The sequence below is a fragment of the Podarcis tiliguerta genome, assembly GCF_965153285.1.
Source record: "Podarcis tiliguerta genome assembly, chromosome: 3".
NCBI lineage: Eukaryota > Metazoa > Chordata > Lepidosauria > Squamata > Lacertidae > Podarcis > Podarcis tiliguerta.
In genome coordinates, this window is record NC_139536.1 from 118,634,039 (window position 1) to 118,647,070 (window position 13,032).

The 13,032-nt window shown below is 42.4% G+C and overlaps 1 protein-coding gene across 10 annotated transcripts in view; it reads left to right on the plus strand.

Moving 5' to 3' along the window:
* The window catches only part of ITSN2 (intersectin 2), a 70,339-nt gene extending 57,603 nt beyond the window's left edge, over positions 1-12,736 (plus strand). For 8 of the 10 annotated variants that reach the window (XM_083435538.1, XM_083435535.1, XM_083435528.1 and 5 more), the window contains 11 exons: positions 1,839-1,960; positions 2,888-2,994; positions 4,778-4,961; positions 5,774-5,872; positions 6,235-6,402; positions 6,614-6,826; positions 7,861-7,982; positions 8,070-8,152; positions 8,742-8,825; positions 10,237-10,410; positions 11,251-12,736. In XM_083435538.1, coding sequence (XP_083291664.1) covers positions 1,839-1,960; positions 2,888-2,994; positions 4,778-4,961; positions 5,774-5,872; positions 6,235-6,402; positions 6,614-6,826; positions 7,861-7,982; positions 8,070-8,152; positions 8,742-8,825; positions 10,237-10,410; positions 11,251-11,408 — 1,514 coding nt within the window. In that variant the 3' untranslated portion in view covers positions 11,409-12,736. The remainder of the gene's footprint in view (positions 1-1,838; positions 1,961-2,887; positions 2,995-4,777; positions 4,962-5,773; positions 5,873-6,234; positions 6,403-6,613; positions 6,827-7,860; positions 7,983-8,069; positions 8,153-8,741; positions 8,826-10,236; positions 10,411-11,250) is intronic. The other 2 variants (XM_083435540.1, XM_083435529.1) reach the window with 1 other exon arrangement.
* Positions 12,737-13,032: the final 296 nt, after the last annotated feature.

A 13,032-nucleotide genomic window follows, 5' to 3' on the forward strand; every position in this document is an offset into this window, starting at 1 on the left:
GGAGGCGGAGGTTCGTCCATGGCAGGGACACCCCCAGGTCGCACCCGTTCTGCCTTTCAAGCTGGCAGGTACCAGGCTCAAGCGGCACCGCGGGATGCCGTGCGTCCCCAGAAGCCCCTGAGGAGCATTGCCAGGAATTTTACCTCATTTTTACCTCCATTTCACTGGCTTCCCCCTGCCCAGACAGCTACACTGTCCCGGAGGGCAGCAGAGCTTGACTGCCATGGCCATGATGTCAGGCCAGAAACCTACTTTAAAGTTAATAGGAACTGCCGCCTGCCAGCAGAGAGAGGCTGGGTAAATTTTTTTATTAAAAAAACCAATGTATTCTGCTCCTTCACAAAAACGTGTGCGCACCAACACAGGGGTGGGAGGGAGGGAGGGAGACCCACAATCAACAAGCCCAGCAGGGGGAAAAGGGGGGAGTAGCTCTTATGTTAGAGCAGCGTCTTTTTCCTTTTCGCCTCTCGGCCTTTTGGCTAAGATCATGTGTAGGATCTGTTCTTATCAGTTTAATATGTGATATGTTGAGGACTATATATTAAATGGAATTTTGGAGCTAGGGAAGTTTTTTAATGACTGATGTTTTAATGTATTTTTAATCTCCTGTTGGCTGGGGAAACCCAGACAGATGGGTGGGGTGTAAGTAATATATTATTATTATTATTATTATTATTATTATTATTATTACCCCAGTTGATATTTTTATGTGAGAACAGGGGGAGAAAAGGGGCTCCAGGGACCAGAAGCCATGCTTCCCCCAAAGCCCCCTCCCAGCCTGGTGGCTGCCTTTCAGCAAGAGCCTGGCGTCTCTGAGAGAGGGAGGTTCCCGCTTGCAGGCTGCTCAGCTCCGCCTGCCAGGAGACAGAGCCCTCGGGAAGAGTTAGGCTGCGCACGCACACACAACACAGTGCTACCTCGGTTTAAGAACAGTCCAGTTTACAAACTATTCGGTATAAGAACTCTGCAAAACCAAAAGTAGTGTCCCAGTTTGCGAACTTTACCTCAGTCTACGAACGGAATCCGAACGGTGGAAGGGCACCAGTAGCGGGAGGCCTCATTAGGGAAAGCGCGCCTCCGTTTAAGAACGGACTTCCGGAACGGATTAAGTTTGTAATCTGAGGTGCCACTGTATCTCCAAGGAGGATTTGTGTCTGAGGAGGCAGGCAAGGGAGACAGAGACTAAGGCAGAGAATTGCCCTGCAGCGCACACACGATTTCTCAAAGAGCGATTTTTGCACAGAAGAGCAGCTGAGGCAGAGTTCACAAATTGCAACAGCTGCACAGGACAGGAAGAAGCATCGGCTTCCCAATTTTTGCAACAAAATGCTTTTTGACTATCACACACAAGCACACACACGATTCACAATAGATTGCCAGGTTATTTTTTAAAAAATGGTTATCACAATTTGCTCTTAATATAAGACAGTATGTTGATATGTTGCTATATTGATATAGGCCCAGCCCTGCTGTGTAGGAAGGAGAGGGGCAAGTCATCCTCTTCTGCCATGTCTCACCGAACAGATTCTAACGTTCGCATCACCACATGAAGGCTCCTGGAAGCACTTCTCCAGGCCTTTGCTGTGCCAAGAGCAGGGCTGCATTCCACGCTGCTTCTGCTTTTCCCGCTCTCCTGTCCCGGGGCTGGTGAGAGGCCCACAGGCGGCTCATGGAGGAACTCTGCCACAAGCCACGGACTGCGCAGTGTTGGGGTTCCTAGCCAGCTATTTCAAAGCCAGTTTTCTTCTTCACGTTTATCGAAAGGTTTATTCCCCGAGACCGTTCCCTGTCTATTTTTTGCTTGGGCTCAAAGTGACTCAGACGGTTTCCTCCCCCAGGGTGTGCAGATCTCCTGAGTCTTGACACAATGCAGCCCATGGAAAGGAAGAGGCAGGGCTACATACATGAGCTGATCCAGACCGAAGAAAAATACATGGAAGACCTTCAGCTTGTCTTAGAGGTGAGATTTGCCTGAACACAAAAGGTAGTGATAAAAGTATTGCCTTGAATCCCTTATTGAAGGTAAAGGACCCCTGACAGTTAAGTCCAGTCGCAGATGACTCTGGGGTTGCAGCGCTCATCTCGCTTTACAGGCTGAGGGAGCTGGTGTTTGTCCGCAGTCAGTTTTTCCGGGTCATGTGGCCAGCATGACTAAGCCACTTCTGGTGAACCAGAGCAGTGCACGGAAACGCCGTTTACCTTCCCGCCGGAGTGGTACCTGATCATCTATTTGCACTTTTTGGCGTGCTTTTGAACTTCTAGGTTGGCAGGAGCAGGGACCGAGCAATGGGAGCTCACCCCGTCACAGGGATTCGAACCACCGACCTTCTGATTGGCAAGCCCAAGAGGCTCAGTGGTTTAGACCTTGAATCCCTTATTAGGAGACCATTAAGACCTTTTTTCTCAAATGAAAGCTGTGCAAAAGCTTTACACAAGTTCACAGACTGCACCTTCCTACAACAGGCCTTCAGCTGCAGTTTTTGTTTCTATTTCCCCTGATGCTCAAAGAATGTCAGGCAGTCCCTGAGACAGGATCTCAATTCAGGGATCCATCACAAGAAAAGTACCATTGGGACTCATTGCCACTGCTTAATATATGTTGGCAACATGAGTTACTAGGATCTTTAGATATCTTGTGGTCTCTAAGGAGATCACCCATAGCAGACTTGATCTGTGGAAACCTTTTGATCCTGCTCTTATTTTCTGATCGCCTCAATTAGCCTAAGTGTTTTGGAAGAAATATCTGGCAGCAAAGAAGCAATAATGTTAAGAACAAAGGAAAACTGAAGTTTTGTGACTAAAGTGAGTTATCAAACAGTTCTTAGAGAGGGGAACATTATGCTGTATTTAAAATTCATTTTCCCTCCTTGTATCTTTCTGAATGTAGGTTTTCCAGAAACAAATGACTGAAGCAGGCTGTCTTTCAGAAGCAGAAATGGGATTAATTTTTGTTAATTGGAAGGAGCTCATCATGTCTAATACAAAGTTACTGAAGTAAGTGCTACTACTCCTTTATTAATTTTTGTGGTTTTAGCTGTTTCAGTCCAAATAAACAAGAAATAACCATCAAGGCTACAGTCCATACCCATTTACACGGGAATAAGCATTACTGAACTCAATGGGACTTACGTCTGTGTAGACATGTATAGCACTGTGGCCTTGATATTTTTTTCTTAGAACCATTCAGAAGGACTAGGGAGATTGACAAATATGTTGCCTGCACTGTCCTCTATGGGGTCTCAGAAGCATTTTCCAGCCCTGCGACTTGAGAAATCAAAGGTGCTGGGGATTGAACCTGGGACCCCGGCACGTAAAACATGTCTTCTACAATTGAGCCGAAAGAAAAGTGCTCTCTGGAGACATCAAAAGTATTTTGGACCTCTCAGAAGCATCGTAGCTGTAATTTTTAATGTTTTCTCTGAAAAAAATGAAAGTGTCTCTGCTCCTCAGTTTTATGCAAGTGTTTCTGTTTGGGAAGCTTTTTGTTCAATTTGTAGTCTTAATGTGATGTGATTTCAAATTCACTAAATGCAACCTTGATTGAGAAGAGTAAAAAGCATCCCTGAAGAAATGAAGTACCAGAAGCAAATAAATTAAGCACAAGTGCATTGCATTGAATCCCTGTGATGGGGTGAGCTCCCCTTGCTCGGTCCCTGCTCCTGCCAACCTAGCAGTTAGAAAGCACGCCAAAAAGTGCAAGTAGATAAATAGGTACTGCTCCTGTGGGAAGGTAAGTGGCATTTCCGTGCGCTGCTCTGGTTCACCAGAAGTGGCTTAGTCATGCTGGCCTGTTGTGGTTCTGGACTGTCAGGAGTTAACACTCCAGGAGCATTCTTAGTAACTGGGTGCGCTGCCCACAGGATCCGTGGTTGTTTTCCTTTGATCTGTGCTCTGTGGGGGCTGAGCTCTTTCTGGAGAGCAGTCTATCTGAGAGCGTTAGCAAGGTCCTTTCGTTTTTTGTTAAGAGGCAGAAAGCTGCGAACATGCAGCTAGATTCTGTAGGTTTTTCTTTTCTGTTTTGAATGCTTCTAAATAAAGAGTTTTAGATTAGAAGTACTGGTGTCGAGCTGCGTTACTGAGGACACCACGTCGACACAGACAAGCCATTTTATGCTGCGTGTGAACTCTGCTATTACCCGGCAACTGAAGCGCACGGAGTGGAAGCGTGTGGGCACCATTGGAAGTTTGTTGGAGTGGCAATAAATCAAATTTATTGCAGGGCCATTGCAGCAGACTCAGTAGATATACGACCCAACAAACTCTAACATGGCCACATGACCCGGAAGCTGTACGCCGGCTCCCTCGGCCAGTAAAGCGAGATGAGTGCCGCAACCCTAGAGTCATCCACGACTGGACCTAACTGTCAAGGGTCCCTTTACCTTTACCTTGCAGAGAAAGCAGAAATCTGGGCTTTTGAAAAGGCCTTTTTAAAATGCTTGTTTACACTGTGACAGTGGATTGTCTTGCTAGGTGTATAAGTCTATAAATGCCACAACCAAATAGGAATTGGGTTAGCAGTTCCTGTGTTCTTGGATATGTCCAGCCTTCCTTTGATGGTTCATTGTCAGACAGTAATTTAGGTCGTGACCATGTGATCTCCAGGTTCTGAATGAGCTCCTGGCTGAGATAGCAAGATCCACTTGCTTCATATTCTCAACGGAGTTGACCCTGCCACAGGGGATCTCTGTGTGACAGTAACTGATGAGCCCCTCCTTAGCTTGTTCCGGTTGAAAGCTCCGGATTCAAACTGCTTCCCTGTCGTTTTATTTTCTTCCAGAGCCCTGCGTGTGCGTAAGAAGATGGGGGGTGAAAAAATGCCTGTGCAGATGATTGGTGACATTCTGGCTGCTGAACTGTCTCAAATGCAAGCCTATATCCGGTTTTGCAGCTGCCAGCTTAACGGGGCTGCCCTGCTGCAGCAGAAAACGGATGAAGAACCAGAGTTCAAAGAATTTATGAAAGTACAGTATACTACGCAGCAGCTTCCTAATTCAATCGTGTCTCTTTTCTCTCCATGAGGGTGTGGCAGATGCAACACGAGCTCTCCAGTCGCCACAACTACCAAATCAGGAGTTAACCTTGGGAACGGGCTCTTCCTCCCCACAAACATTTCCTTTGTACAGTATATCACACCAGTATCTGCCCAGGCGTTTAGGTAAAAGTGCCCCTTGGCTGCATGCTCACTTGACTCTCAGCCAGTTTCTCTGCCACGCTGTCAAACCTCAACTCTCCTTGTTCTTTGAATAGGTCTGACTGTGGCTGCAAGGAGTCTCCACAAATGGAAAGGCTCCTTGGGAGGAGTGGGGATCTTGCAGAATCTCCCACTGGAGTACAAAGGAGAGCAGATCTCCCCTTCCCCCACAGCCCCCTGTCCCTAATGCTGTACCAGAGAGGTCACCAACCCTGCAGAGCAGATTTTTGAGGGAGGAAGGGGGATCAGGAGAAAATGCTGCCCCCTCCATGGGTGGAAAGACCTCTTTACTAGAACCTCACTCATGTAAGGGTTTTGCTTCCCTTGGGAAATGCTGCCGTGAATGGAGCCTTCTTCTGGCTCTGCAGCAGAGGTTTTCCTTTTTCTAACGGAGCAGCCTGAGATAGGTCACACTCTCCCCCTTAATATTCTCCTTCCAGACAACAGACACCCAAGGGGCTGCTCTTTTGTAAAAGATAACAAACTGAAGCTTGTACAACTGTTTGCACATTTTAAAGCCCTCTGTCAATGTTGATCAGTAGCAATAATGCAGTCTCTCAAAAATACTGGTTTACCTTGTAGAAATTGGCTTTGGATCCTCGCTGTAAAGGAATGCCACTCTCCAGCTTCCTGCTGAAACCTATGCAAAGAATCACTCGCTACCCTCTTCTCATAAAGAGTGTGAGTATCAGCATAACTGTTCTCTGAGGGACTGAGGGAGGGGTCCTTTGGGAGGAAGGGTGGGATAGAAATTAAATGAACTAACTTGATTGACAGTATTGTGTGAGAACAAGCAGAGGACTGCACGTGTATTTATTTAAAAAAATCAGGAAACTTCTCATATTTGTGTGGATAACACCTCAGTTGGATCCTCATAAGGGACAGCTGCATATTCCTGCCTTTCAGGGGGTTGGACTGGTTGATCCTCAGGTTGATCCTCAGGGTCCCTTCCAACTCTATGATTCTATAGCTCTCTCCGCCCGCCCCCCCTGCCCCCCATTTAACTGATACTGGAATTTTCTTTGTCTGTTTCTTCCAACCAGATTCTGGAAAATTCCCCTGAAACTCACCCAGATCACAGTAATCTGAAGCTGGCTCTTGAGCGGGCCGAGGAGCTGTGTTCCCAGGTGAATGAGGGAGTGCGAGAAAAGGAGAATTCAGACAGGCTTGAATGGATCCAGTCCCACGTTCAGTGTGAGGGCCTTGCTGAGGTAACTGTCTGGGGTGGGAAGGACTGGATAAAAAGGAGGAAAGAGGTGCTGGGAATGCATTATTATGGGTTGGCCCTGTTGATGGCAGTTCAACAGGTATAGACCAACAGCGTACATTAAGGGTAGCAAAATGGCTTTGGTTTTGAGTAGAATTTTCTCTCTGATGTTGAAAAGTCATTGTATTGCTGCTTTGGTTTTCTCTTCCTTTTAGCAACTGATTTTTAACTCCCTGACCAATTGCTTGGGACCAAGGAAGCTTTTGCACAGTGGCAAACTCTATAAGACAAAAAGCAACAAAGAACTATATGGATTCCTCTTCAGTGACTTCCTGCTTCTCACCTACATGGTCAAGCAGTTTGTATCTACAGGGTCAGATAAATTGTTCAACCCAAAATCAAATACTCAGTTCAAAATTTACAAAACGGTGAGTAAATTAAAGCATCTTAATTGTGCATTTGGAAAGGGAAGGAGTGGGATGTTTTCTTTTAATAGAAATAATAACCTCTTTACTATTTAATAGACTTCCTTGATCTACTAGGATGCTGAAGTTAACTGTATAATTTCAGTCTCCTATCAGTACTAATTTTGAATGTTTACACTACTGTCAGTAGGGACAGATCTTCTATAATTAGTGAGTGAAGGACTTTCTTTGGATTTTTAAAAAAGCATCTTAGCATTGGTTAGACAAAATCTTGGCTTTTCTCCTGAAAAATGGAAATTGCCACTGCCTCCTACATAGCTCATGTAGGAAATATCCTTTAGATAGTGCATCTCAATTTGTATTAATTTAATGGGCTGGTTCATTTCTGCAAGTCCATCATGCCAATGAGTGGTAAATGCGACTAAAAGTATGGCAAGGACTTACAGTGGAAAAAAGAGTGTTTGCCTGCTAAATACCACTTAATCAACTAATTGGTTGGGGAAATCAGATGAACTTTTAATCAACTAAAAAGGTGCCCTGGGTTTGTTCTTAAAAAAACAAGTAACCAGAATTTATAAAAAACTGCAGATGGTGAGTGAGCACCATAATCTGTGTGTTACAAAGAGGCATCCCAATTCTCTCTCTCATATGAGGGTTTCCCTCTTCTATGATGATGCCTATGATGAAACATGCATACATCCTCTGGAAGCAAAATATGATTCTTGTGTCAAAATATTTTACCAGTATGTGAATGCATACAAATTTAATCAACATGGAATCAATTAATCTTATGAACTGTAGTTCACTAATTGATCAGGTCGTATCCCCATGGGAGTTTCTCAGGGAAGTTCCATAGACATGAGTCTTCTCTTCCCAGCAGGAGAAAGTTTATTTTCTGTTGCAGAAATGTGTTACATCATGTGTTGCACCAAATAGTTGTCCAGTGCTGGTCTCAAAGTAAGGAGATGAAGATTGGACAAATTTATAATGGAGAAAGGTTTTGCTGTCACCCAGGACTACACCTTTCTGTGTTTCAGCCTGTTTTTCTTAATGAAGTCCTGGTGAAACTGCCGACTGACCCTTCCAGTGAAGAGCCAGTTTTCCACATCTCCCACATTGATAGAGTATACACACTAAAAACAGACAACATCAATGAAAGGTGAGCTCAGAGAATGTTCATCTCGCTTTGTTTTTGTGGTTCTTATTTTTGTAAAAAATTAAAATAAAATAATACTCACTTTTGCAGAACTGCCTGGGTCCAGAAAATTAAAGGAGCTTCAGAACATTATATTGAAACGGAAAAGAAGAAACATGAAAAGGCTTACCAAGGTGCTGAACGTTGGTTGATGGGAACTTGAAGGAACAGGCTGTACCACAGACACCGCTGGATTCTGGTGTGAATGCAAGCCCGCTTCCTGGGCTTCTTGGGGACATCTCCTGGCCTGAATCTAAATGCCACATATTCCTATTCCCACATCACATTTTCAGGCTTCTTGACACGTGGGCACATTCCTAAAATAAGCCTCTGGCTTTACAAGTGGCATGAAGGGGTTTTGAGTTGCAAGACAGTTGTGCTGTGGAAAGGATTCTGTTTACACAATGAAGGAATGTTGGTGAAACTGAACATGGAAAGTTTGTATTTCATGTGTCTACACTTCTACCTTGCCCAGGCAAATTTATACAAATTACAGGTGGATCCTGCTTCCTCCAGGATAGTTTCTAGACTTAATGAGATTTCAAAGCAACTAGTTGGCATGTGTGCTTAATGCAGACAGATACCACAAGTTGGCTGCAGTAATCCAGCTTCTGCGCAAACATGCCAATTTAGGTGCCTTGTGTTTTGTTCCATATGTTGCTCAGCCAGCTTTCTTTTTCTGTCCAAGCAATTTACTGGTGGTAAATTTGTTTTGTTTTTCAGCTCGGTCACAGAAGAGTTCAGGAATAGGACGTTTGATGGTGCATGTGATTGAAGCAACTGAATTAAAAGCGTGCAAACCTAATGGTAATAATTTAGGGGCGGATGTTTGTCTTTGGTGATATAATTTCAAGTTCAGCAAACTAATATGTAGAGTCTAGTGTTACAAATAAGTAGTTGCCAAGCAATTTTCTGGAACTGAAAAACCTGTGTATTTATAAAGTAAGAGAAATATGAAAAAAATAGAATTGCAAACAACCTGAGCCTAGAATCAGAGCAGGGACTGGTTTTAATGGTGCAATTGGAGCAACGGCCTCAGGGCTCACGCCAACAGGGCGCCCACACTTGGAACTTTGAGTTTTGTTTTGCTTTTTAAGTCTCTAGCCCTTCTCAAAGGTAAGTTATGAAGCTTAATTTGCAGGCAACATTCCAAGCAATTTATGTGCAAGGAATCAGACTGACATTTCAGACTTCTTTTTTTAAAAAAAATCAAGTAAGCCAAAACTATGCAATAAAAATAAGAGAGGTACAAATACAAAAAACAGAAGCAGCCAAGTATCTCCGGAAGAAACTTAAATCAAGTAAGTAGAGTACTTGAGACCATTCTTTTCAAAGTCTGGATTTCACAAGTATGAGGCATGGTGCTTATGGACAAATAAACCATTTCACAAAAGGAATATTGATTTATTATTTTTTTGGGAGGGTGGTGGGTAGATTCACATCTTCTATATGATATGGTATCCATTTATTGACTTTGTTACGGCAACTGAACATGGTTTTCACCCACCCAATTCATGGAACCTTATGGAGGGACACTTTGATTGAATTGCCTTTGGGGGGCTGTCTAAAACTATAACCATCAGCCACCATTTTTCTTTCTTTTCTGTACAACTACAAAGCTCTGCTTTCCTGTTGTGGATAAGTTTTGTTACTTGAAATTTAAAAAAAAGAGAGAGATTTTATGCCTATGATATGAGCACTAAATCCCTTTTCCCAGCCATTTAACACCTCCTCCTGTATCTGCATGAAGTAGGTTAGGCTGAGAGTTGATGCCTGGCCCAAGGCAGGAAGTGAACAAAAACAATGTGAGTTTTAAATGTGAATATGAGCATGTTCAGAGTATTTTCTTTTTGCTATCAAGTTTGGTAAAATGTTGTTGTGTTTTGCCTTGAGAGTTGTAAAATTGCACATGCTCCAACTATTTTATTTTTATTTTTTGTAGTCAGACAAAGTTTATGCCATAATAAATTTGATAGCCTTTTAAAACCCTACAGGATTTAGTCTGTGGCACCTTATTTCAGGAATGCTTTTTAGGGACCTGGCTTGAGAACTGCACCAGGGCTTCCAACCGCTTTAATCCAACCTTGAATCCAATCAGAGCAATTTAAACACAACTTTTTTTTTACCCTCTTATGAAAATAGTGTCCTTAACTCTGCTCCAATTTGCCTACATTATTCTTTTTAAAGGTTAATGTGTACACTTCTGTTTTATGTTAAGGAAAGAGCAACCCATACTGTGAAATCAGCCTGGGGTCTCAAAGCTTCACAACAAGAGCACTGCCAGACACTTTGAACCCAAAATGGAACTTTAACTGCCAATTCTTCATCAAGGATCTATATCAAGATGTTCTGTGTCTCACCATGTTTGACAGGGATCAGTTCTCACCCGATGGTAGGTGCTGCATTTTGTCTGTGAGAGAGATCATTCTTTGTCCCTTGTTAATGACTAGGAGCTGGTATGGCGTGGGCTGGAGCTTAAGCACAAACGTATCAGTTCTGACTACCCAGTGGCCCCATTTAGGCTGTTTGTTGTGCACTCTACACCTAAATAGAGCTATTTGGGAAAGAAGAGAGGTGCTCGCTGCCAAGTCCATCTGTAACATTTGTTTGTTGCTCCGGTGCATTATAAATACACCCCATTTTCAACAAACGGATCTTTATTCCCTGACTCTGACCATGTTTGTTTACTGTGTCCCAAGCAAGAAGGATCCCATCAACTGTGTTGAGGTTCTTTTCCCACTTATGACAAATAACCTGCCCCACTTCTGTTTGCTCCTCCTTCCAGTTCATTTTTGGGGGTTCCCATTTTTGTTGCATTTTGTCTGTTAGGGAACTAAAGATGAACAAATGCATTGCCAAGAGATGTTTGATTCTGTATATGAAGAAGCAGCCTGCTTTAAACACGTTTCATATGTCAGTTTCTAGACTGAATCTTCAACTGTATTCTATTTCATGTCAGGGGGGAAGCGCTTTTCACCCTGAACCTGCTCTGAGAATGCATTCTAGGGCAGCCATCTGAACATGCTATTATGCTTCTCCATTCCTTATCGCATGTGACTCAGACTTCATTTCCTCCTCATTTAGCCACTTCACACTTACTTCTGAGTAAATGCATAATATAAGCTTAAGCTGGAGCTCTCTTTGAGTTTACTCTCAAATTAGTGTGCATTGGATTGCAGCCTTCATTATTTAACACAGATTTGAGTATGTTTTATGTGTTGTTGTTAAACAGATTTTTTGGGCCGCACTGAAGTTCCAGTAGCCAAAATCAGAACAGAGCAAGAAAACAAGGGACCTACAACTAAACATTTACTGCTGCATGAGGTACCAACAGGGGAAGTTTGGGTACGCTTTGATTTGCAGTTATTTGACCAGAAAACACTCCTCTGAAAAGGTGTTTTTTGTAATACTAGGAACTACAGACTGCTGAACTGCTGCCATTTGAATGGAGTGTTTTGCAAATAATCCTTCCTTACAGGCAGGTGCCTGAGAGCAATGTGTGCTGCAAAATCACTTTACTTGGTCACTTGTACATCATTTCTCTGTGGGGGTTGCTTACGTTTGTGACAATCTATGCAATGTAAAATGTACTGTATATAGAGATCCTGTAGCAGTGCCTTTCTTTAGAATACGGAAATTTTTGAATGCTGATGCCAATGTATCTTTTCAATGTAATTTTCACAGCTCTTTAAAGTATTAATTAGGAATGTGGCATTAAAATGTTTAAAGTGTAGCCACTTGGATTAATGTGTGTGTGTGTGTGTGTGTGTGTGTGTATGCACATGTCACTCACATACATGCTGAGGGAATGATTTCATTCAGGGCTAGAATAATTGAATCTCACGCCTGAAAAATGTAATCTGCTTGAACCTCATCTCAGGATATTAATTGCAGGAAATATATGCTGAAGTCTTAGCACTTCGCAATCCTTTAAATACTGTATAACATTAATAGGAAGTTTATTTATTGATTAGGAAATTTCAAGAATTTCTTCAGTTCTGTTTAGCATTTTATAACCAGATTTTGGTTATAAGGAAAAACTAGAAAATTTTCCTTTTAAAATACTGGTTGATAATCATGAATACGTTTCATGTGATTTGTTTAATATATTTATGTAAATAAATACTTGGATTTCCTGGAAGATGCCCGTAAAATGTGCACCTTTAAGCTTCGCCAATGGGCCCAAGGCAGTGAAGGTTACATCACCCTTGGATCGGCATAGAGAATAAAATGAGCTTATTAAAATGATTCGTCTAGATTCAAATGGAGGCATACTGATTTTAAAAAGCGTATTTTATTGTACCTCTGAATGTGAAAAACATAGGAACTACATTCAAGAAAATATAAACAAAATGTGGATCATACTTGTTACGGGTACTGCTCATAGGATACAATGGAATTAATATTCAGCAATACAGATCGTCCTCTTGGACGCGAAGAGGCAAAAGTGCCCACTGGATCGTTCTCCTGTGCAAAAGACCTGTAGCACAGCAGCTGCACCTTGTAGAAGAAGTACAAAAGGCTGGCAGCAGAAGTTGCCAGTTTCAGGCATTGGACAAATAGGCAGGACCTCTGCGCTTTTCACTCCTCTCTCTGCTATTTAAGTACTGCTTTCAATGCAAAGTTAGTGGAGTTGTATCCTTTAGGTGCTAGATTGCTTAACAAGTTTTAACAGAATTGCAAACTTGACCTGAATAAAAGTTTTCTGTGTTTAATTATTTCTATTTTTATCTTATTTTATTTTAATGTGATTTTCCTAGAGCATATATTCAATTCAAAGTCAGATCCCACATTCCAAAAACTGGCTTGTGACAACTTTTCCTGGGCAGGAATAAAAACAAACAGCTATTTCACATTTACTTGAGCAAGTATCTACATCTAACTCAATACATACTTGAAATATAACAAAATCACCACACTTCTGCAATGAATAAACAGATGAATTGGTACAAATTTTAAAGCAACAAAGGCCTTCAATATTACTGTTTTAATAATACCACTATTAATCATTTCA